At 39.5% G+C, this 23,226-nt stretch overlaps 1 protein-coding gene across 1 annotated transcript; it reads right to left on the bottom strand.

The window, feature by feature from the left end:
• Positions 1 to 1,868: 1,868 nt before the first annotated feature.
• On the bottom strand, positions 1,869 to 18,569 carry b3galnt2 (beta-1,3-N-acetylgalactosaminyltransferase 2). Its single transcript, XM_074675761.1, has 12 exons — positions 18,291 to 18,569; positions 15,983 to 16,109; positions 15,548 to 15,648; positions 10,534 to 10,727; positions 9,706 to 9,801; positions 8,586 to 8,696; positions 8,403 to 8,481; positions 7,710 to 7,893; positions 7,266 to 7,391; positions 4,290 to 4,449; positions 4,146 to 4,202; positions 1,869 to 2,728 (listed from the first exon to the last, which is right to left on the bottom strand). Exons 1-12 carry the CDS (start codon positions 18,397 to 18,399, stop codon positions 2,591 to 2,593), a joined length of 1,482 nt encoding a protein of 493 aa, XP_074531862.1. The 5' UTR covers positions 18,400 to 18,569; the 3' UTR covers positions 1,869 to 2,590.
• Between the last annotated feature and the right edge of the window lie 4,657 nt (positions 18,570 to 23,226).

Here is a 23,226-nt window from a genome sequence, read left to right as displayed (position 1 = left end):
TAAGCCTGATCCCGTTTGCTTTCCCACAGCAAACTGTGCCCTCTTGTGGTGGGCGGCAAGTAAGCCGGGTGCCAAAAGCCGCAGCTGTTAAACAAATGCGCGACGCTGTAGCAGCGCTAAACAGTTTACCCCGCTAATAAATCCAACAAAGAAGAAAATGTGACACAGTAAACAAAGAGCATAGATGGAAGACATCGAGCATTTTGTCTCTGTGATTGGCATGTGGCTCTGTGATACAAAGTGCAATCAAGCTTTGTTTCAGAGAAGTCTGTGTGCCGCCAGGAGAAATGCAGCTGCTGTCAGGGTGTGTGATGATTCTTTCGACCAATCAATGGTCTGCAGTGTGTTTCTCCACCTTCCGGGAGCGGATCGGTTCAGTCTGGCACCCATATGGAAGGGTTTCAAAAAAGTAGGCCAGCTCGCCTCAGTTTTTGGGGATCTGTCCCAGGATAAGTCAGCAGAAAACGCCACAAAATGTGTGCTGTACTGAGACGAACCGAACTGGTCTGCTTGGTGGAAACACAGCTTATGTGACGTCCTGTACTTCCAGAGCCAGCTTCAAGAGGACATTTGAAAAACAGCAGATTTTAGCACTTCCGCATCGTCTCATTGATTTTAACTTAAGAGTTTGGATTTTGTTGTGCTACTCAATTCTTTTTGTAGTCTGGGTATTGACCAATCAGGTGTCACCAGGAGAAACGGTCTCAAGGAAAAATTTCTGCCCTTGATCTTGGAAGACAAAGGGAGTTTTAGACCATTGCATTCCTCCTCTATTGTAGAACATCTTTAAATCTCTCTCTTTGATTATACACATACTCTATTCAGACATAATGTATGTGAGTTGTGCAAAGCAAGGACACACTATTTCAAAAAACATAAAATGCCTATGTGGTGAGTAAATATACTTGGATGATCGTTCATATAGTTTCGAGAACCACCAAAGTATTGTATTTGCAGGGAACACGTGTGATGTCTTTCCTCTCCAATTTTACGCAACCTTTCATGAGTCACCAGGACTTTTTTTGTTACTTTGATCTTAAAAGACTAAGGAATCATGCTCAAAAAGCTGTTCCTCTCTCCTTTGAAGCATTCAATTTTTTTTCTCTTGCCCAAATGGTTGAAGAGTTGTGGTAATTTTAGAAGCACTTGTAAAACTGGAGTGCTGGCACTCTGATAGATTTTCAAGAGTTAAAGGAAGTTTGTTCTTGCCATTGTCACTTGCTAAAAGCTGCAAAGATATCATCATGGTGGGTTATAGGCCTGTCCTTATGGAGGTTTTCCAGGCACGTTTGACAGGGAGGAGACCCCCGGTAGACCCAGAGCTGGCTGATGAACTCAAGTATTTGGTGGCCTCAGGACACCTTGGAATCCCAAAGGAGCCAGAAAAGATTGCAGGGGCAAAGGGGTGTCTGAGTTGACTTGCTTACCCCGGAGCTTACTCCACCCAGCCCCAGGTAAACCAAAGAAAGGTAAACCAAAGAATGTGGATGCTTGGACTATTTCATAAGTTTTTGGGGGCCTTAAATGCCTTCTTCAGCAAGAGGGAGGACAGGAAATGTGGGGAACAGAGAGCAGAAGACAGGCAGCAAAGGGTCAAGCTGGGAGTCAAAAAAGGGACTGCTGCAGTAAGGACCAAAGCCTCTGTACATGGGGCGCATGCTGAGATTGTGAAACCGGCACTCAGACAGACTGATTGCTAATTTTTTTCACATGCATACTGTTATATACATGAAAACCTGAAGGTTCCCGTGGTCATATTTCTGTGGTTTCCAGCAGCTCTAATCTCAATACTCAAGTGAGTCTTCAGATGGAACAGGAGCATCTGTTAGCTTACCTTTCTCTTCATCCCTGAACAAACAAACAGGAAGTCATGAATCTCATGAAGTGTTTTTTTATTTCCTGTGAGGACAGTTTCATAAAACCAGAGTTAAACTGGTGGTGACTCTAACTCACAGCCCCTCGCTGCGTAAAGATAAAAAAAAAAAAATCAAGAATCACAGAAATCAGTTTACACACAGCATGACGCCGAACAAAGACAGTAAGGCCACATCACAGTTTGCACAATGACAGCTACGGTACAAAGAGTGTGTTTGTGTGTTTGTGTGAGTGTGTGTGTGTGTGTCTGTGTGAGAAAGCGTTGTCATAAATCTACGAAGAGTGAAGAGGATGAAAAGTTTCAGACAATAATTTACAAAACATAGTGATGTAGAGCGATCGTCTTTAAAATCCGTCACGTATCCCTTTAAAACCTGGATTTAAGTATTACAAAGTACTCAAGTCTTACAGCAGTGATTGTGCACACACATTACATCTCCAGCACCTCTCTTCCTCTGAGGACAATTTTTCTCTTTAATCACTGAGTTCATGATGCAGATGCTAACAGTATGCTAAAGCTAAATGTGTTTTAACTTAACCCGGAGCAGCAAACGCTTCAAGTGAACCTGACATGGTGCTGAAAGTTTGACATTACCTTTAAATAATCATCAATAAAATGTTGAAATCACTCAGTTTGGGGTTCAGAGGAACCAGAGAATCAAACCACCCGTGTTCAGCTTGGTGCATCCTCAGGTGAGTGTGATGTGACACAGATTCAGTGTCCCCAGGGACAGCCACAGGGGTCCCCACAGGCCCTCTTCCTGTCCCAGAGGTTGTGAAGCTCATCGGCTGTGTGCTGGGGGGACGACAGCATGTCCAGGTAACACTCCTTCTCACAGAGCCAGCCGGAGTCCTGCACAAACAAATATTTGGGTCAGAGTTTTTCTTTTGGCTGATTGAAGAGGTTTGGTCATCTAACTTGAAATGGCAGAAAGGCATTAGCTTATCATAGAGCTCCTGAGTATTTCCTGATAGTTTGCATCAAGCTCTGTAGAGTGGCACTGGAAAATACTATGAATGGACCATTTTTTCAACTGTTTAAGATAATAGAAATAACATTTTATGTGGATCTTTTGGTTTGTTTATATTTGGCCAAGGATATTTTATTCCTTTTGTCATTGTTTGCACCCATCAACAATGATAGTACCATATTTTAGAAGCGTACAGTTTAAAAACGTCTTTAAAAAGTTGAATTCATTGGTTGAGCCTGACAGTAATTTTCCCTTAACTTTACTTTACAGTTAAAAAGTATTTTTGATTAAAAAGAAACATTAATTTTGTTGTTTAAGCTCATGTATTCATCCATTAATCAATTAAGTCATCTATCAAATCTGTTTAAATTGAAAATGCTACGTCTTAAAATAAAAATTAGTATAATTAATTAATTACAAAGCCTGTGATTAATTAATTTTGTTTTTAATCGAGTCCCACCACTATATCACACCTTAGCGCCTGATTTCTTGAAAGTACCACACAAGATTTAGACAAAAAGAGCATTCAGAGCAGTAAAAGTGCCGTGATATACTCTCAACTCAAGGCAGTACCAGCCTATCAATGCTGTCAAAGATGCTAATGCTAACTGTTAACAATCATCCTCAAATATTAGCAAATTTTTGGTATATATAAATGCTTTTTTGAACTTGTGTGTTTTGGTCACTCATTTACACGGAAACAGCATTTCAGCCAACCTAAGACGCAAACTTTTAAAACTTTCTGAAACGCTGCAGACACCGTTGCTGTGTAAACAGTAATACAGCGTTTACCGAGAAAACACTGAGGTCATGCACATACAACAGAACAACAGTAACATTGTTATGATTGTCACAGACCACCAGGTCGTGCTTGTGCTGCTCAATCTGCTGACTGTCTTTTCACAAAATGTGCATCTGCTGTACCACTTCTGCACTTAACATTCACCAATACTATTAAATACTTTTTCTGGTGTAGTACACCAGATGATCGGCCCAACTCTACTTTGGCTAAGATTTACTAAAAGCCGCTTCTGAACAAGACAGTTATAGTGCCAACTACAGGCCTGGCATGCTTACTGCAGTGTTTTCAGTCTGTCAGCGTTTCTGTGTAAACCCAGGTTTTTTTTCTCAGCATATTTGCGTTTTTGGATAAAACGTTGTCATGTAAACTGGGCCTTTAACTCCAGTTGTCGAGACTCTATTCTATCTTTGTGGTCCAAACATGTTGCAGTAAAAGAAAACATACAGATCTAGTAACAAGGACTTCTTTGGGTTTAGTGCTATGGAGAAGATTTGTACCTGATATTTCTGAGGTCCCACGGCTGCCATCCAGATCCCCATGCTTACATCCTCTCCCTGTGAAACAAATCCAGATGTCACTTTTAAACACCTACAGCGGTCAGCCTCCTTCTCCCCACCTTCAATCCTCTCATGCTCTTTTACCTGGTAGGCTTTAAGTTTATCCGCATTACTAGCAAGCCACTGGACCAGGTCCCAACTGACCACGTACCCAGAGCCGCAGGCGAAAGCTGGGTACGCAGGGCTTGGGTACTCCAGCTCCTGCCACTTCCCGATACGATCCACGGCCCAGCTCTGCCTGAAACTGGGTCAGAAATATCATCATCATCACATCCCACTGCCTTTAACCTGGACCATCACCATCTGACAGAATATCTCTGTTTCTTTCATCTCAAGTTCAGCTGACAGAGCGCTGAAGGTTCTCTGCAAACACAGACAGTTAACCCTGCAGGTCTCAGAGCACCTGCAGCACACAGCGAGTTTAAATCCACCTCAGGGTATCAAAACAAAGCAAATAAAGTCAAAGTTCTGTGTTGGAGATGGTCTGAGTTTTTGCTAACAGCAGGAACTGGACAAATACTTGACGACGTGCAGATATGTGTTTGTGAACAGTTACAGCGGATCCCTCAGGTCCTTAGAATAGTATTTGGTCCCAACTTTGGCTGTCTTTAGTTAATCTTAACATACCAGATGGTTTATTTTTACAAGCCAGTAAAAGAAAAAATAGGGTGCCTTAACAAGGAGTTATTTTAATGTTTCAACCAAGGGGCAACATCCACTTTAGAAAAATGAAGCCTATGCAGAAGTACTAAAAGTTAGTGTTCATCAAAAACCCATTTGGAGGTGGCTACAGACAGACTGGAAACCAAGTACACACCAAGACAAAAACAAAACACTTTTACACTATTAAAAGCTTATTTACAGCCTGGTTCGAAAAACTCTGCCGTTTAGAAGACTAAAAAAATAAACGATTAAACTTGTGACATAGCAAGACAAACCATGTTTTTAGAAAGCATGGAGGCCAGATAAGGCAAGTTAAGGCCTCATTATCACACCTAATAAATGACAAAACCTTCCTGATGTTCCTGCTGTAGGCTGATGCACCTTTCTGATGTTTTCTGCTGTAAAAAGAATCAAACTTGACCAGCTCTTTTAAATCATTAACCTTTTTTTGAAACTGCCTACAGATTGTGCTACATACTGCCTGAATAATATAGCATAGCTGTTGTCTTATCCCAGACTGGTGTATTCAGAAACCCTCATTCCAGCCTCTGCCTGAAATATACCATTTTCATTTCGCTGTCTTCAAGGAAACTGTCTCTTTAAGGAACATCAAAAGACATCGGAACTCAGCACCATCAGGAAACTCTGCATCCAGACACTCCTCTTTACTGGCCTCGTGCTGTAAAGGTCATGCTTCTATGTTTAAAATGTCATTTTATGAAATATGGTCTCATGTTTTGGACACAAAATCTGACCTTAACTTTGGAAAAGGATAAAAAAAAACACTAACAATAAAAAGCAAAGCAAGACGTCTTGTTCTTAAGTATACGTTTTTTGTGCTCTTTTAAGAGAAATCTGCTAACCTGTGAGGTCAAGATTTCAATGCCAAAACAGAAATCTCAGCAAGTGTTTGTCTTAGGTAAAAATGTTTTATTAAGAGTGCAGAGGGCCTAGTGGTTTAGGTTCGCCCTTGCGCAGGTGGCCCAGGTCTGAATCCAGCCTGTGACCTTCTGCATGTCATCTCCAACTCTCGTCCTGTTTCCTGCTTTATCCACTGTCTTCTCTACTATCCAATTAAAGGCATAAAAGCCCAAAAATTAAATAAAAAAATGTCTTATTAGAATTAATATGAGCCACATTCATCTGACAAAATGTCTTATTTCAGGATATTAAAAGACAAAAATGATGCCTGAAATACTTGAAAACTACACAAGACAGCCATGGGTTTTTCTTTTCTTTTTTTTGTTCTCTCATGATTATATATTTATACATTTATTTTGTTATCTTGACATAACAAAGATCATTTTCTTGTGATAAATAATACTCTTTTTGATTTCAACCAACAAGAGCTGCCACGAATGGCTTCCAGTCACTGGCTGTAGCCCACTGGTAAGTTGCACTTTACGTTAGTTTACTTGCCTGGGTTTGGAAAAAAAATCTATGGCCGTTCAAAAACAATGTGCCAGTGGGGCAATAAAATTGCATTTCCATCACTCTTCAACCATTTGGGCAAGAGAAAAAAATTGTAACAGTTCTTGAGAGAATATGAGATGGAGAAGAGGAGCTTTCTGGGAAAATAACCAAAAATAACCATACCAGGTGGCCTTTATGACTGGTAGAGGGTTGATACATGAAACTACATAATCAATATTTTCAATTTATCTCTTGGAAAAAAAAATAAACTCATGCTTGAATTTCAGTTTTGCAGAGCAATCCAGTTTAACAAGAGAAAAACAACTTTGTTGAATAACAACAGTGGAGTAGGCTTCTAGAATGTTGGGTGCCAGAATGCTGCAGTGGCATTAAAAAAACGGAGGCTGAATTAAGAGTTTATAAAAACACAAAAATGATCCCCAAATTGATTCCAATGAGAAAAAAAAACTTACTTGTAAAGTTTCTGAAAAAGGAATCATCTCTGAATTTTTTTATTAAAAAAGGTCTAACACTTGATTGAATTTCAGTTTTTGCAATGGTGAATAAACCTTGTGTCCCTTTTGCGTTATTACTCGCAAGATTATTCTGACAAGTTTTTCATCGTGGAATAATTTCCTGAGAGGACTGAGTATCATCTTTTCTTTAAGCAAGTCTATGTTTTAGTCCGAGTTTTGATGTCTTTTGACTGAAAACAGTCTTTAATTTTCAGTTTGAGCTGTTTCAGATTGAGCTAAAAGTGTTTGTAGAAATGAAATTGATAGTTTGACATTTTAGGAAACAGTTCTTTACTCTCATCTCAGCTAAATCAGGTAACTGATTAACACACAGAGGGTAACATGTTTAGAAAAGGGGGTTGCTGGCATCAACTTTTCACCCTCTCAGATTGAGAGTTTGATAAACTAACTCTCTCCACCTGAAATACAAACACACACTGAGGAGGATCTGAAACCAAACTGGACTTACTTTCCCCACCAGAAATTGCTGCGCTTGAGACCTTTGTGGTCAATCTTCATTAAAACAGAGTCCACGTCGATGTAACAATCATCATCCGTCTTCAGCAGCAGATTAAAGTCAGCATTTCCCACAGACCTGCGAGAGAGCGAATTTACAAACTTAATTAAAGCCCGCCTCCCGATTCCTGTTAATATCCTCCAGTGGATTTACTTCAAATACCAGAGAGAGATAGGAGGCTAGGAGGTCTGACAAATAAAAACATCCTGAGACGTTAAAACTCTAAATGAGTGTATTTTTACAACCTGATGACTCACATTGTACTCTTTCCCTCTTTCTAACTCTAACTGCGAGACAATATGAGGAAACGACACACTTTCATTTCAGGTTGTTGATTTCCTCAGAGGACCGAGGCAATCTGAAGACGGAGAATGGAGTCATTAGCACCCTACGTACCATTTATAGAACTGAAGCAGTTTGGAAGGCACGTTCCTGTAGGTGTCGACCACGTCTACGAACACCATGTCGCCGTGCCTCAGGCTCTCCTCCTGCAGCGCCGCATCCTCCTGCCTCAGCCTGGAGGCGTGCCGCTCCATGCGGCCTGGGCGTCCCCGCAGGAGCCCCGACAAGCCGTCTCCATCTGACGCCAAGCGGAGGGTAAAAAGAAGCAGGAGATGGGGGTAATGGGTGGAAGAAAGCAGAAAAGTGGGATGAGTTCAGGAGGAAGTAAAAGCATTTAGAGATTCCTGAAAAGTCACAGCAGAGGTTTGAATAAATGAACGTTTAGCTGAAATCCCGTCGCGATAAAACTAATGTTTTACAGAACGGATTACTTCTTCTGTTTCAGAGATACTGGATGGTGGATCTAATTTAGTTTCCCCGAAATGTCTCAGAATCTATTCTCAGATGGAGCAAAATGCAAACACAAGCAGGAGGTTCGATCAATAATGTAACACTGCGGGGAAAACACGAAGGGAGGAATGATATTTCCATTTGGCACATATGCACGCACCCTGAGGCGAAACGAGAGCTAATCTCATAACCTGCCGCAGAGAGGCAGAGTGTGTTTTTATTTTAACTCAACAGGTGGTTCATTGAGCGATCCGCATCATAAAAAGAAAAAGAATTAACTTTTTTATTCAGACTGACCGTAGATGGTGAAGGTGAAGCCTCCGGCCAAACCTGGGAACCCGAGTGCACTCCTATGAGGCAATAAGCCCTCTGCGATCTGAAATTCAAGGAAACAGCCAAGTTCAGCTCTTACAACTTTTCCTTCACCCTGAAACATCAGAGAGAATTTTCTGTGAGGTTGATTTCTGGAGCAGGTCGTACAGAGGAAATCTTCAGGACTCCTCCTCCATCGTTGAGCTGCACGGAGGACGAGTTCACCGTGCTCAGACCGGCAGAGTCCAGATTCTCCCAAACCAGGGTCCCTTCGAAACCCTGAACAGAGGAATACACATTTTATCCTGTTATTTTGTAAAACAAATCAGACTTTTGAAGTGTGGCACTGATTAAGACCCTGAGGTGTCTTTGGCCTCATTTTTTGATATTTGAAGAAACTTTAAGCAGTCTTAGATCCTTAGCTCCTGTAAAATCTACATTTTAACTGAAAGTTTTTAACACTGCTGTACAACTAGCTACAAAGTTATTGCACTGTGAGCATTTGCACTAAATGTACTGAGGAACTACTCCTTGTCAAGATTTGTTCCACAAAGCTATTGTTTTGTTTTCCCCACAAAAACATCAAAAAGATTTTCGAAAAGAGGAGAGGGTCTTTTTTTTCAGAAATCTTAGTGACATAAAAATTCTGTTTACGTGTGGAAAAACAGCTACAACATCAAGAATTAAAGGATGTTTTCAAAATGATCCAATATGACATTATCGTTTGCTTTTGCAGATCATTTGGCGTCCTCAACATTAATTTCAGTCCACAATATTACCAGATAAAACTCCTTCTAGGACCTTGAATCCAATTTTAGTTTCCTGCTTCCTGTCTTAGTCAAATAAAGTTTTTTAATTCTATGTTGCAGCTTAATCCTAAACCATGTGGGCCTGATATCTGAAATCTATCTATATCCTCAAATCATCATATTAATCCTTTGGTCACTGTTGGGTTTTGTCTGCAGGTGAGTGAGCACTGTTTTTGACCCATCAGTGAAGCTTGATGTGCTCAGAGGTTACAGAGGTTTAAACCCTCTGACCACAGGGGGCAGTAAGCGTCTGCTTCTGGACCTTTGTAGTTCTGGAGAAGACTTTGAAATCACTTGAGCTCTTAATTTTCTTTTCACAAAAACATTTTGTGGAATATCTTTACAGAGAGAGCTGTAACTGTGAGCAGCTAAAACCAGTGTTGAAAACAGATGTGTTTTAGTGAAGTGGTGTAGATCTGTTCAGGTGTGTTGGCCTCAATATTTCCTCATCCTGTCTCCATTTTTAACTGAACTCTTACCTTTGGCAGGATGAACTGCTCCACTGGTTTGTACCAGACGCCGTTCACCAGTGAGCCCGTGCTGATGGAGCTGAAGCGAGCGGTGACCACAGCCTCCTGTAGGGAAAAAAAAAAACCCTTTTTACTCATCAGGTATTCATGAAGAAACCTCAGTGTCTGTGGGTGTTTTATCTCTCCATACTACACAAAAAAGGAGACTTAGCCTTTATATCTCTGTAGCCGCTTTACATCATTTACAGTTAAAACATTCTCTACTTATCTCCAGCTGCTGCCTTGAAACCATAATTTTAGCTACTGTCCCTTTAAGGCCCCAGCAACATTCCCAAACTCATTATTCCAGAAACCTTCTTCACTGTTGTAATTAAACAAAGTTGTGTTTTTCAAGGTTAAATGATACAGTGACTGCAAAAACTGAAAATCAATTCCAGTATTTTTCTTGTTTTCGTAAAAATTGGCTCATCAGACTTTATTTGAGCCACATACAGCTAATAAATCCAGAAAAATGTGAAATCTACCAATGGGGTTTGGAAAATTTACTTTTCAAGTTTCTTGAATCAAAATATTGTCACACCATTAAGGTGCCATTTTAGTCTTTTAATATCTCAAGATCAGACATTTTTCTGGACTTATCAGGTGAATGGGGCTTATAATAAGTCTAAAAAGAGATTTTAACTAATAATAGGATAAACACATTGGCTTAGGTTGCAGTTTTTGCAGTGTTTGCCCTTTTTAAGTATCTCGCTGAATTCTTGTGTAACTTTGAGCAGCCTATAATCTCATCCTATCATCTCTCACATTATAAACCCTCAGAGGTCAGGGCTCTGTTACCTCCTGATCGAGCTGGAGGAGCTTCACCGTCACGTTGCTCTGAAGCTCAGGCTGGGTCCCGCTGGGAAACACCCCCAGCCGGGTGATCACCACCGGGTGGAGCACCTTGAAATCCAGGGCGATAGCAGACACATCGGAGGGGGCGAGCACCGAGGGGTCAGACACCGTCACGATCTCTATCTCTGCATCCCGGCCTGCCACGAAGACAGAAGATTACTGCACACTAAATTTATCACAATCCCAACGTGCTGACCGACTGTTTTCAGAGAGAAGTGGAGACGGAGGAAAGCTCCACCATCAGCACTCTGAGGAGCTGCTTCTTTAGACCGCTGTCTTCAAAGCCAGCCTCTCTCGTCAGTGTGCTTTCTTAATTACAAAAGAGAGTTTATTACCCAGGAGATCAATGAAAGATCAAGGCTGTTAAAGGGAAGAGGGGCTTTTACTTTATATGCTTTCTACACAACTTCTGCAGCTCTCTCCAAAATAAAGACAATTAGAGGCGAAGATCACAGAAAGAGAGACACTTTTCATCAGAACGAATGTTTCTACATCGTATGAGCGGAGCTGAGCTGCAGGACCTCAGCTGTGATACCATGTTTCTTTAAGTCCCTGAGCTTCCTAAAGATAAATAAGAGATCAGTTTCTGTGTCAGATCTGCTATCAGCTGTACGGCCTCCACAGTCTGAGAAAGTTGGCTTTAATCATAAATTATTCATAGAATATTCTGTTTTATTTCTTTATATGTTTGTATGAATTAAAGTCACTGTGAGAAGTTTTTAACTGATATAGAAATATGACCCTGATATAATATGAAATTATCAGCCACACAGTAAGTTACTCATTAATACTGGATATTAGTGAATTTTACAAAATTCATTCATCAGTTGATCAATATCTCAACTCTTGCCTGCGGGCACAATCTTAAAGCCGGTTCATCTCAGTGTGGCACATATTCTGTGCCATATCCTTCTACTAAAACCAGTACAGGTCTCCAAATAACCCGTACTGTCCCACTTTTTGGTATCCCCCTGTTGTTCTCCAATCCCAGAAGGTGGAGCTAGAAACACTGCAGCTGGTTGATTGCTCGCAAGAATTGTCACTTCCGTAGAACAGTGGTAATAGAGAAAAACACATAACCCTGCTATGTTTACATCTTGAAGATTACTTTCTTTTTGTTTGGAAATGGTGTCACGAAACAGCGTACCACGGTCGACCATGCAGTTTTAGATTTTTTAGGGGAAACACATTGTCGCTCTGCTATGACGTCACGCTATTACGTAGCTGACGCAGATATAGGCATCCAGCCTACACACCTCCAACCAAGAAGGGTACGGTTGGGTGTGGAAACACAAACTGGATCAGGCTTTACCAATCCAAAGTGTACTGATCCATGCTGGACCACTTGGCTGAAATGGGGCTTATGGTTAGTGACTGAAAGAATAAAATCACAGTTATACCAGCAGCAGAAATGTTTCTGAAAATGTTGCAAATACAGGAAACACAGTCATTATGAAGTGTCTGATCACAAGCAGCTGGGTCTCATCAGAGTCTGCACAATGGGGAGCACAGAGAACACTGCAACAACCTTAGCGACTTTTTGGCTTAAGTTGTTTTCCATTGACACAGTCCTCTTACACCCCCAGCATTGTTAAAAACAACTGTCAAGAGAAGCAGTTCCATGGATTACCAGTTTGGGTGTGTTGTGTAAGGACGCTTCCCTTTTGAGGTGTCCCTACTGGGAGGAGGCTTTGGAGTAGACCCAGAACTTGTTGGACAGATTTTACATCCTGTCTAGTCTGGGAATGCCATGCTATTCCCCAGAAAGATTTGGAAAATGTTGCTGAGGACACAGATATGTCTTGGTCGACTCTCTTGGACTACTGCCTTGGATAAGTGAAGAAAATGGATTCATGGAGGATTTTTAGCTCCTGTATTCATGTCTGAGTGTAAGCGGCAAAAGCTGAATCTATATTTGTTTCCCCCCCCCCCGAACTAACTACAAAATTCAAAAAATCCTTTTCTTCAAGAAAAACAACAACATATCTTTCCCCCTAACAGCTAAACTTCTCTGGTCAGTGCAGTGCCATCAAATGGTTCATGTCCTTTTGGAAAAATCCGACCCAATCACAGATACTGAGAAATCTCATTTAGAAATAGCCAATTGTGAAGCGGATAATCTCATTCTAAAATGTTGAACAGGCAAAAAAAAAAAAAGTGCAACTACTTTAAGATCCCTTATAAATTCCTCACAGAGCCTTTCAATGACTCAAAATTAGTCTTTCTGGAACATCCTTGGTTGGTATGGCTTAGAAAAAAACTTCACCCTAGCCCCAAGTCTGTTGTTCTCCAGTCACTGTGTTCATTGACCGATTCATAGATTGTTTCAGTGGTAACACATTACTTCAACAAACCACTCACAGGAACTGTTTAAAAAAGACTGAGAGGTTTAATCACAAACAGCTACAACACCATAACTAAAACAAAGTCTGAGTCTGATTATCATCCATGAAGCAGCACAAAAACATCCACGGCAGAAGTTAATCGTCCAGTTGAAACGTGTGATCTGACCTGATTCAGGTACCAGACTGTCTGAGAGCAGCTTTTGTCTGCCTCTCTTCCAATCACACTGAATGTCTCCCTCCACAGCTGCCAGTCTACCTGCCTGCAATTCTACAGCAAATCATGTCAACACTTCCAACCATTAACTCGGCACAGAACGGAGAAAGGGACGGAAAATAAAACATCAGCGTGACCCTAAAGGCCGTTGTCTGAAAAGCTTATTCCGACGAGCGGTAATTATGTTTGCATGAAAGCAGAAAACAGCGAAGCAGCTGGAAGTAGTGAAACGGCAGAATCTGTGAAGGTGAGAGACGTAACAATTACTGTCAGTGAGCCTGTTCAATTATTTCCTCCCATACAGTGCATCAGAGTTCTGTATATATATATATTTACTTTTTAAGTGTTAGTACACACTCAGAGCCCCGTTGACTGGGAGAGATTTCTGCTCCGGCCTTGGAGAGGAAAAAGCTTGACGTCCTTGAAGTGTGGGTGAACACGAATAAAGGTGCTTTATTTCTTCCCTGAACACGCATTCTTCTCGTTCTTTCAGCTCAGCTATTCAGCCTCGGCTAGCAACAGATTGAAGAGAGGCTGTCTCTGCGTATTACAGCCAATCATCTGTGTTTATTACAACTTTCCAGTCTTTATTTCTTCCCACACGACGGCTTCTCAGTTTGATGTTTTTCAAAGAAAATAAAAAAAATTTTTTGGAGAGGAAACATGAATTTTGGAATCCAAAAAATGCCAGCGGGAACTGATCCTGCAACAGCAGACATTCTAGTATTCTGAGAACAAGGTCAGAACTCTGGCATCCTCTTTTTTTCAACCTCAGTCCAAAATAAAAATATTTTCAAAGTAGTTTTTTTTCTCCTTTTAAGGACAGACCTGACAAAGCTTGGCTTTTGACTCATCTACATCAAGATACTATTTCAGCAAACTGAAGAGACATTCACCACAAGAAATTCAGTTTGTGTTTCAGCTTCATAGAGTTGAAGGAAGAAAGAGTGAAGCCTTTGTAGAACTTACGGTTTACTGTGAAACAGAGACTCACCACAAACGAGGAGTTTTTAACTGACATGAAATGATGTCTAATATTGATAGGGATGGGTACCTTTCACATTTGAAACGATATGGTACCGATACCCAGTACCTGGCAATCGATACCGGTACTCAACAGTACCAATTTTCAGTACTTTTTTGTGTTTGTGTGCAAAAAACATCATTTTTTTAAAATGATGAAATAAACAAATTTATCAATTTAACATATTTATTCTCCAATATATAACCTTGCAATGCTGTGTTCATGTCCAGCATGGACAATGGCCTACTCTTCCACTCCCTCACAGTCACTACGATGCCTTTCGGTACCTTAACATGGTACCTTTTGATTTTATGTGAATAGGTACTTGGTACTTTTGACAGCATTCAGTCGGTACCTATAAAAGTACCTAATTTGGTACCCATCCCTAAATATTGGTACCTCTTCATGACCCATATGACTAGATGATCAGCAACAGGATCGGTTACTTCTATCTATCAGTCGATTGATATCTTGACCTTCGCCCATGGTTACAGGTAGTGACCAAAAGAACGTGACAGACAGAAGAGCCTTTAATGAGTTTTCTGTGAAGAGTGTCTGGTTTCAGCTTTAAGTCTGGTTTACACTTCTGCAAAATTGAAGCTGGAACGTGTTGCGTTTTTTTTAAACCGATCCTCCTTGGGGTAATGAACTACACAATAACACCCTTTACTCTTTAGACATTACCATGAAATATAGAATATAGAAACACTTGTATATTAAACACAGATCAAAGAGGTTTAATGACTTCAATTGTTCTGTTTTCAGCATCATGCTAGCTGATAGCTGTGAGATACAGACCTACAAACAAATTCTCACACCAACTCCTCCTGCTGGCCCCTCATTGGCCCAAATTGAGTATTCTGAAACCAACCTTCTTAGAGCTTATTTGTTCATTAGATGACCGTTGCTTCTGTAAAAGTATTACTCTGAGCTTACTTTATCCTCTGGGTAAAACAGCAATAAAGTACCTCTCTTTGCATTTTATACTCGATGAATAAGGCGCAGGTCTCTGACGAAAAAAGGGATTAAAGTGTGTCTTATACATCAAATGTTATGGTTCCAGGAGAGGTTCAATTTACTCCACCTCCATCTTTGATTTGAACACACTGTTGCCTCTAAACTTGTTTATTTGACTTAAGATACTGACCTAAAATGATTGACAGATGTCAAACCAGCCTTCATTTGTCACCTTTTTTAATATATGGTTCCTTCTTATACAGCTTAGGGAAGTTAAGACCTAACTCCCTTATACGAATAAATTTGTGAGACACCTGTAAGTGTTGAATCATCAGAATTTTACTCTTTCTGATTTAAACATCTCAGTAATAAAGTACCCGAAGAAACCTGTGACTTTAAAGTGTGATGTCTTCGTACCTGTCTCTGTGAAGTTGAGGAGTGAGCAGGAGTATGGATCCTCTCTATCCTCTTCTGGAATGGCACACCCATGTTCCCCGACAATAAACTTCACCCCCACTCTGCAAAAGAAAAACACAAACACAATTGCATTCATGTTTTTTTCTGTGTGTGCAATAATAGCCCACGAGAGCTCTAAAGCTTGTCCATCTATCCACCTAGTTGCTATGGCTACTGAGGGTTACTTAAAGGCCATCACACCTTATCGGCGCTCGGATCAGTGAATGAGAAGGAAGCAGGAAGAAAACGAGGGATGAAAGAAAGCTAGAACAATATTGGCCGCCGGTCAGGTGAAGATAAAAAGTGATGGTCGGTTATTTGTTGCCAGCTTGAGGCTTTGTCATCACAGTATGAATCAGAAAAATGAGGGGTGAGTTAGAGCTGCAGCTTACACACCTGTGCTGGAAGTGGGGGTGATGTCTCAGGTAGCCCAGCCAGGTTTCTCTTATCGCTTGTCGCAGTTCATGATGGTGTCTCGCTGACAGCACTCCCACCAAAACTTCATAGAAAGGTAAAGCCTCATCTGAAAAACAAAAGATTAAATATCATTTAAACAATCTGGGGCCTGTTCCAATTGACATCTGAGGCGTTTAATGTCATCATGGGGATTAAAGATGGGATTAGAGATAGGATTCAATAACAGAGATAAAAGAGGATTCACACAGAGTTGGTCAGATTTTATTTAGCTGCCACTTTCAAAACCTTTTCCATGATCTTAAGCTATCTTTAAATTACATAGAATAAAACGTGTTTAATTTCATAATTTATCCTGTGAATTGTGACTTAAAAGGAATTCTTTAACGTAACTTGTTTCATAAATTAAGATAAGGTTTGATTTTCATGTTTTTGTCACTGGGAATAATCAACGTTGTCCAAGTCCTTGAAATAAAAATTCAAAAACCAACCAGGAGCAGAGTACAAAAACACTAAGGTCACAGTTACAACACATTTGATCTAACATAGCTTAACATCATTGTATCTGCAGGCAAAGAATGATGAACTGGTTTGCAGGGAGTGGCTGACACTAGCAGAGCTAGCGCCCCATCACTTAATCCATCAAGAAGGTCACAGAGGAGTTATTTTAATTTCAAATATTTAAAACACAGATATAAATTAAAAACGCTGTATGTTCAGACTAAACTCAAACACTGAGGTCTGCCTTTAGCTCAGCCTCCAAAAGGGCTGGCCAATCAGAGGGGAGGGGTTTGGTTGAGCGGGACCATTAAAGGGACAGCAGAAAAATAACAGTGAGGCCAAGATAAGGGTTTTTTAAATCACCAGAGAGAAAAACTGGGGTTTTATTGAGCTATAAATCATGTAAAGCTACTAAGGGGGCACCAGTGGGACACATTAAGGACCAAAAAAGCACTGCATACTCTTGCTTTAACACATAGTCAGCTAAAAAAAAAAAAAACATCTTCATTTACTAGTTCAACTTACTGACAAAGCATGTCACACTATAAGATGATATTTGTCATCTGTGACTGTTTACATTCAGGTAGTAGAGCTTTATAGCACAACTACAGTAGCCATCAATGAAAACTATAGCTCCCTCTTGTGGAAAGAGGCTGCAGCAGAGGTAAAGATGATTAATCCTTAAAATTGACGATGCATTTGCGTCCCAAATGACCTTTGAAAAACAATATGAAATTTATCAAGTATTGTATGAAATCTTAAATTTTTGAGATTGTTTATAAATCACACCTCTTTAACAGTTTCCTTCAAGACCCTTAAATTATCTTACACTGCTTCTTTGACCATACAGCACAGCGTTACTTAGTCTCTCAGATACCTAAAGCGTAATAGCCCATTTCAGATGATGAAATTTAGGAGAGTAAGAAAAACCGTCCAGGCACTCTGTATTTTCCAAATTTGGCCCCTCTACAAGACAAATACACAAGCCTGCAGAAACAGATACTTGGCATCCTTGTATTGATTTAAAAAATATTATTTTCCCCTCTCTGTGATTTATACTTCACAGCCCTCACCCTGGCTGCTGTTTCTTCTGATATGTCCTATGCAGTGATTTAACATTATGTACGCTGAGATGGTGAACACCCTCATGCATGCAAAAGGTGGTAAAGCTGTCTTACCTTGTTAAATAAAACGCAGATTTAACCCATAGTGCTGTCTTCTGATAATGAGAGATAATCTGTTTTGAAAGCTGCAACATGGATCACGGATTATCATATAATCTGCTTGAAATGATTAATCAATTCATGATTCTGGTGAAAAAAAGTAAGAAAGTTGAGAATAATTCTTTTTTTGCTGTCGAAGCAACACTTGAGAAAACCATGTAATACATTTCAGCAAGCTGAAAACCTTTCAATTTTAGTCAACTAATGTACATTTCCCTTTATAATCGAAAAAGATCGGGTTTGATTATTAATAATTCCTCGATTTTAATCGATTAATCGTTGCAGCTCGAGAGGCAGAGATGCTCAGCTCGCTTTAGTCTCCAGACGTTTGACTATCCCAGCAACGCCCAGCACTTCTACTATTCACATCATTTCCCAGTTTAACACTCGCACGTAAATCCACGCACTCCACCCGAGAACAAACTACCTGTTCCCATACAAACTACCAGCCTCAGCGGGCACACCGGGGTTGGGGAGAGCAAAGTTAGCCCGCCGCTCGGATACAGAATCAAAAAGTTCCGAGGCTTCGTGGAGGTGAAGCCCGGGATTGGTGCTTAAAAAAGTACCCGAGTGTGTGTTGTTGTCCAGCGGGGTGGAGGAGGGTCGATAAGCCAACCACAAGTGCACCAGGACGGCGACAGCACAGGGCAGCAGGACGAGCGCTAGCCTCCGCATGGACGGAGCCCTTCACTCAGCCGGAGCAGCTTCAGCTTCAGCGGCGCGGAGCCTCTTCCTGAGCCGCCAACACTGCACGGTGCGAGCCGCTCCGAGTGTGAGCCGCTCCGAGTGCGCGCTTCATCTCAGCTCCGCAGCTCTCCGCCCGGGCTCTCACCACCGCCTCATGTCTGCCTCCGCTGCTAGAGAGACGGACCAATGGGAGACGAGGAGCCCCACCGCGATGCACTCTGGGAGATGGAGTCTGGTGCTCACGACAACATTTTACAATAGTTGGTACATTTTATTAGAATTATAATGATTGTAAAGAGAAAATAAAGCTTTGCTCTTCATTTTATAATGTGAAAATCAAAAAAATGAAGGGACGGAAGGAATATTAGTTTTTATTTTTGAGTTAATAATGCTAGTTTTAGACATAATGGCAACTTTATTTCACAGATTTTAAAGCTCTTGTGAGAAGATTTGATATAGTCACAGAGCAGACTAAGTTTAAAAACAGTGGTCCTTTCTGACCTACAAAAGAAATCAAGACATCAACACAAATATAAAATATTTCTAGGACGTAATTTTGTCTCAAACTCTACTTAATTTACCGTAACTTTAATCTTTTTAAACTCAAAATTGTTCTCACTTATCTTAAATTAGTACCTTAAAACATTTTCATGTCAACTTCTCTCTGCCTTAAGGTACTTAAAAGCACAATGAAATAATAGCATTCTGTAACTTTACAATCAACAATGTTTTACTCTTTTAAAGTCTCAGTAAATTTCATTTTGATCTCAGGTGAATATTTGGATAAGCTGTTCAGGGCAACTTGCAATTTCATTCGAGGATTACGCCAACACAAGTTCACTTTGCAACTTTAATGTAAACATTCTAAATTTTAGCCAATTTTTCAAGAATTATGGAAAAATCCCATTATTTATACTTTTCAAGTAAAACAAGGAGATTTTTTAAAAAGTTTTGCAAGTGCTTTTCAAGACGATATTGTTAAAGCAGATGAGGTCTTCTTTTGTCCATATGGGGCATGAGAATCAACACTAACAAAAATTTTGTCACAGGAGCATCAAGCTCTGTAATAACTATAAAAGCATCAGAAAAAAGAATATTATAGGCATGTTAAATAAAGTATTATTGGTTACAAAAATAGGTTTGTATCAAGGGCTTTTTTTAATTCATCCTTTAACATCTCTGTATCTGTATCAGACACAAGTTAGTAAACAGTCTCCCAGAGGTGTTATTTATAGCCCATTAAAAGATAAATAAATGCATCTCAGCGGGAGAGAATACATTTTATCATTTACACATCTTCATAAAATACTGCAGCACCATGCAGATTCAATCTCAGCTCAAACTACTTAAAACAGAATGGTTAAGTAAGCACAATAAATAATTTAATCTGCACCGTTAGATGTAAATTGAAACACTAAAGCACTTTTAACAGATAAAAACAGAGACGCAGAGGTGGAGCTCTGTTTATCACAAAAAGAAGTGACAGTCTGAGGTTTGTTTTGCTTCAGTCCACATTGGGAATTGATAATAAAGTGAGAAAAACCTTCAAAGCAGGGAGTAAAAAAAAATCTTTTGAATCATTTCGTCCCTCAGAAACCTTGGTGAAATGTTGTTGCTTCGAGATTAGAACATAACTTTATCAAAGCAGGGACAGTGCTGCACATAAATCATTTAAATGGAATCTGTTGTGCATGCAGATGCAATGTTTGAGGAGGATTTCTTCTGACGCTGAGAGCAGCTGGGTTTTTTCCTGGAGAGGAACAGAGGGTCACGTCTGCTGCCATGCTTCATTTGTGTTGATTTTAATGGAGTTCCAGCGCTGCAAACATGTTATTACAGAGACTTCACGATGCATTCGAGGAAGAAATAATACTGCAGCTGTGAAAAGACTCTCCTGAGGTAAGAGATAACCTTGTAAGAGTTTTGTGCAGAGGAAATAAAACATGTGTTGGTTTAACACAAGACCTGTTTTCAGTTTAACCAGTCATGTAGGTTGTTGTTTTTATATCTGAAGGCGTATACATCTAAAAGATGTCAAAAACGCTTAAATAAAGATTAGGAAGGCCTGAGGAAAATTACTCATTATCACATAAAAAGACGTCTTTGTGTCAGTGAAACATGCATTACTTGAGTATTTCCAATTACAGTTCAGCATATTCTGTCATGAATTGTTAAAAATGATGAGTTTAAATATTTCAAACTGGTCGGTGTCTAGATCAGGAAAACTATTATTGTTATGAAGCTTAAAATAAGTTCAATTAAATCTCTGTAAGATAGAGATAATGTACAACTGGACGATTCGGCTCATCTTGTCACTAACACTTCTTTAAAATTATAAAGATAAACTCAACAAGTATTTCTGGGCTGACTAAATTTAAGACATATGATTTTATGAGATGCTTTAAAGATGCTTCTTATGATTTCAACTTGAACAGGGTCCTCAGGATATAAATATATGTTCGATTTTTATAACACACCAGAATTAACTGACCTGTGGGGGTCAGTCCTTGTCCATGTATGGTATGATATGGCTTTATTTTTCATTGCACATGTTTCAGAGCAACTAAATTATATTCCAGTTTGCAATGTTTGCATGTAAATGATGTGACAAGGTGGAAAGGTAGTGGACAACATTCAAGAAATCACAGGTATATTTTGTTCGGAATAGGATGACGGCAACAGAGTAGTTAGGTTTTAGAGGTAAGTCCAGGAAAAAAGGATATCTTTGATGTTCTGATTTCAGGTACAAAATTCTGAGATTAAATTCAGAATTCCAAGATCCATGTCAAAGATGAGAGAAAATAGAAGGTAGAGTCAGATTCCTTAAATGGACATCAAAGTCAGAATGCTGAGATCAAAGATACATTCCTAAGATCAAGATCAGAAATCCAACATCAAAGTTTTATTTCCACAAAGAAAAAATATTTAACGATTTTAAGCTCAAAGTCTAGAATTCTGCATTTGGATTTAAAAAAAAAAAAATCCAAGATAAAATTAATAACTTTGAGAGTAAAATTAGAACTACCTAGACTAAAGTTAAAACTCAAAGATCAAAGTCTGAATTTGGAGAGCAAAGTCTTAATTTTAAGACAGAATCCAGGAAGATCAGAGACTGGTTTTCCTGACTGTTTTTCTCAGAATTCCGAGGATTCCAAGGTCGAAGTTAAAATGCAAAGATCAAAGTCAGAATTCTTAAGCAAATTTAGAATTTCAGGAAAAAGGTAATAATTCCAAGATCAAAGTCAAAATTCGGAGGAAAAAAAAACAGTTTAGGATTCAAGATCAAAGACCAAATTCGTTTTTTTTTTATTTATTTATTTTTTTAAAAAAGGTCTAATTTGGAAAATTTGATTCAGAATTCTGAGACCAAAGTCATAAGTCAAACGAAAAAGAAGTCTGAGATTGAAGTTTAAGGTCAAAATTCTGAGGCAAGAAGTCACAATTTATTCAATTTTTCAAAGTTGGAATTGATAAAATTTCTGACGTGTTTTTCTCTTCAGGGCCCCATCTTAGTCGTTTTTAAACCTATTAGTTGGTTTGAGAAAATTTCAAGAAGCACCATCTTAAGGGAAAAAAATCTCTGTTCACTGTTTTCATATTTCTAGGCTGTATATTTTGTCAGAGTGTAACAGGAAACACTGGAGTGCAGTTAATTCACTTCAGGTGTTATGAGCAGAGATGATACCATTGTAAAATATCCTGCTGGGCTGATATAAAATCACTTCTTATCTTGTGTGTTTTGAAGACACTTTGAGGGATCACTGCCCAATTTGGAGAAATCGTTCCAGCACAGAATCTTTGTATTAGATAACCTACTGCCCCAGGGATAATTACTTTCCTGTGCATTATATAATTCTTTTTGGAGTCACATTCACAAATAAACTCATTACAATGATTCAGTTCCCTCTCTGCAGATCGTTCATCTGAAAGCAAAAAGCTATTCATAGCAAGAAATCCAGCCGCACATCCTGTTCCTCTGCTGACATCCAGCCCTGCTCGTCTATCTTAGTTTGTTGTTTATGTTCTCAACTCTGATTTAACTTTTTACTTATGTTTATTCCTTATCTGTCTATTTATACCACTCCATCTCCAGTGGATGCATCTTTCTCTCCTCACTGTTGCCTCGCAGCGTTCAAAACACTCACAGCTCACTCCTCTAGATTTCCTTTTATCCAGTCAGGTCCCAGCTGAGAACACAGCACATCACACTGAAACCTAATTCATGAATTTATAATATAATATTTGAGAGCATAAAGCATTTCCCCCTGCAATACCTACAATTTTCATCAAGTTTCTCTTTTTTATTTAACTTGAGGGTTTGAGGGAAAGCAGAGTGTGCATGTTAAGTTTAGGAGACAAATCTTTGCTCATGTGGAACGCCATCAGTCAGAGGCTGGAGCGGAGAAAAGGTTTTCAGGGCCTGAAATTTGAAATAAATGAAGATTTTATTTCTCACCACAGCTGTGCCGAGGTTTAAAATATCCTCTGCAGACTTCTCTTTCAAACATCCTGCTTCTTTAGATTTGATTTAGAGGAATCACAAAGGTACACCTGACTTTTTTATAAATGTCTCGGGAGCTTTCATATGGTTTGGAAAGATGCATTCAGTTATTTTCCATTTTTATTACACACAAAGGCAGTTTTAGAAAAGCTTTGGGGCTGTGTACGGGAGAATTAGATGGTTTATAAATTGTTTAAAGCCAGAAAATAGTTCAAAGACAACTTTTTAAATGTTAAACTGAAGAGTGTTATTATCTTTCAATAAATATTAGATTATTTTATATTTGATGCTCAGCAACACACTTCCAAAAAGTA

Source organism: Halichoeres trimaculatus, unplaced genomic scaffold (genome assembly GCF_033239565.1).
Source record: "Halichoeres trimaculatus isolate MK-OKI-2021-1 unplaced genomic scaffold, fHalTri1.1 fHalTri1_scaffold_8, whole genome shotgun sequence".
NCBI classification, from domain to species: domain Eukaryota; kingdom Metazoa; phylum Chordata; class Actinopteri; order Labriformes; family Labridae; genus Halichoeres; species Halichoeres trimaculatus.
This window is presented reverse-complemented; position numbering and strand designations above follow the sequence as displayed.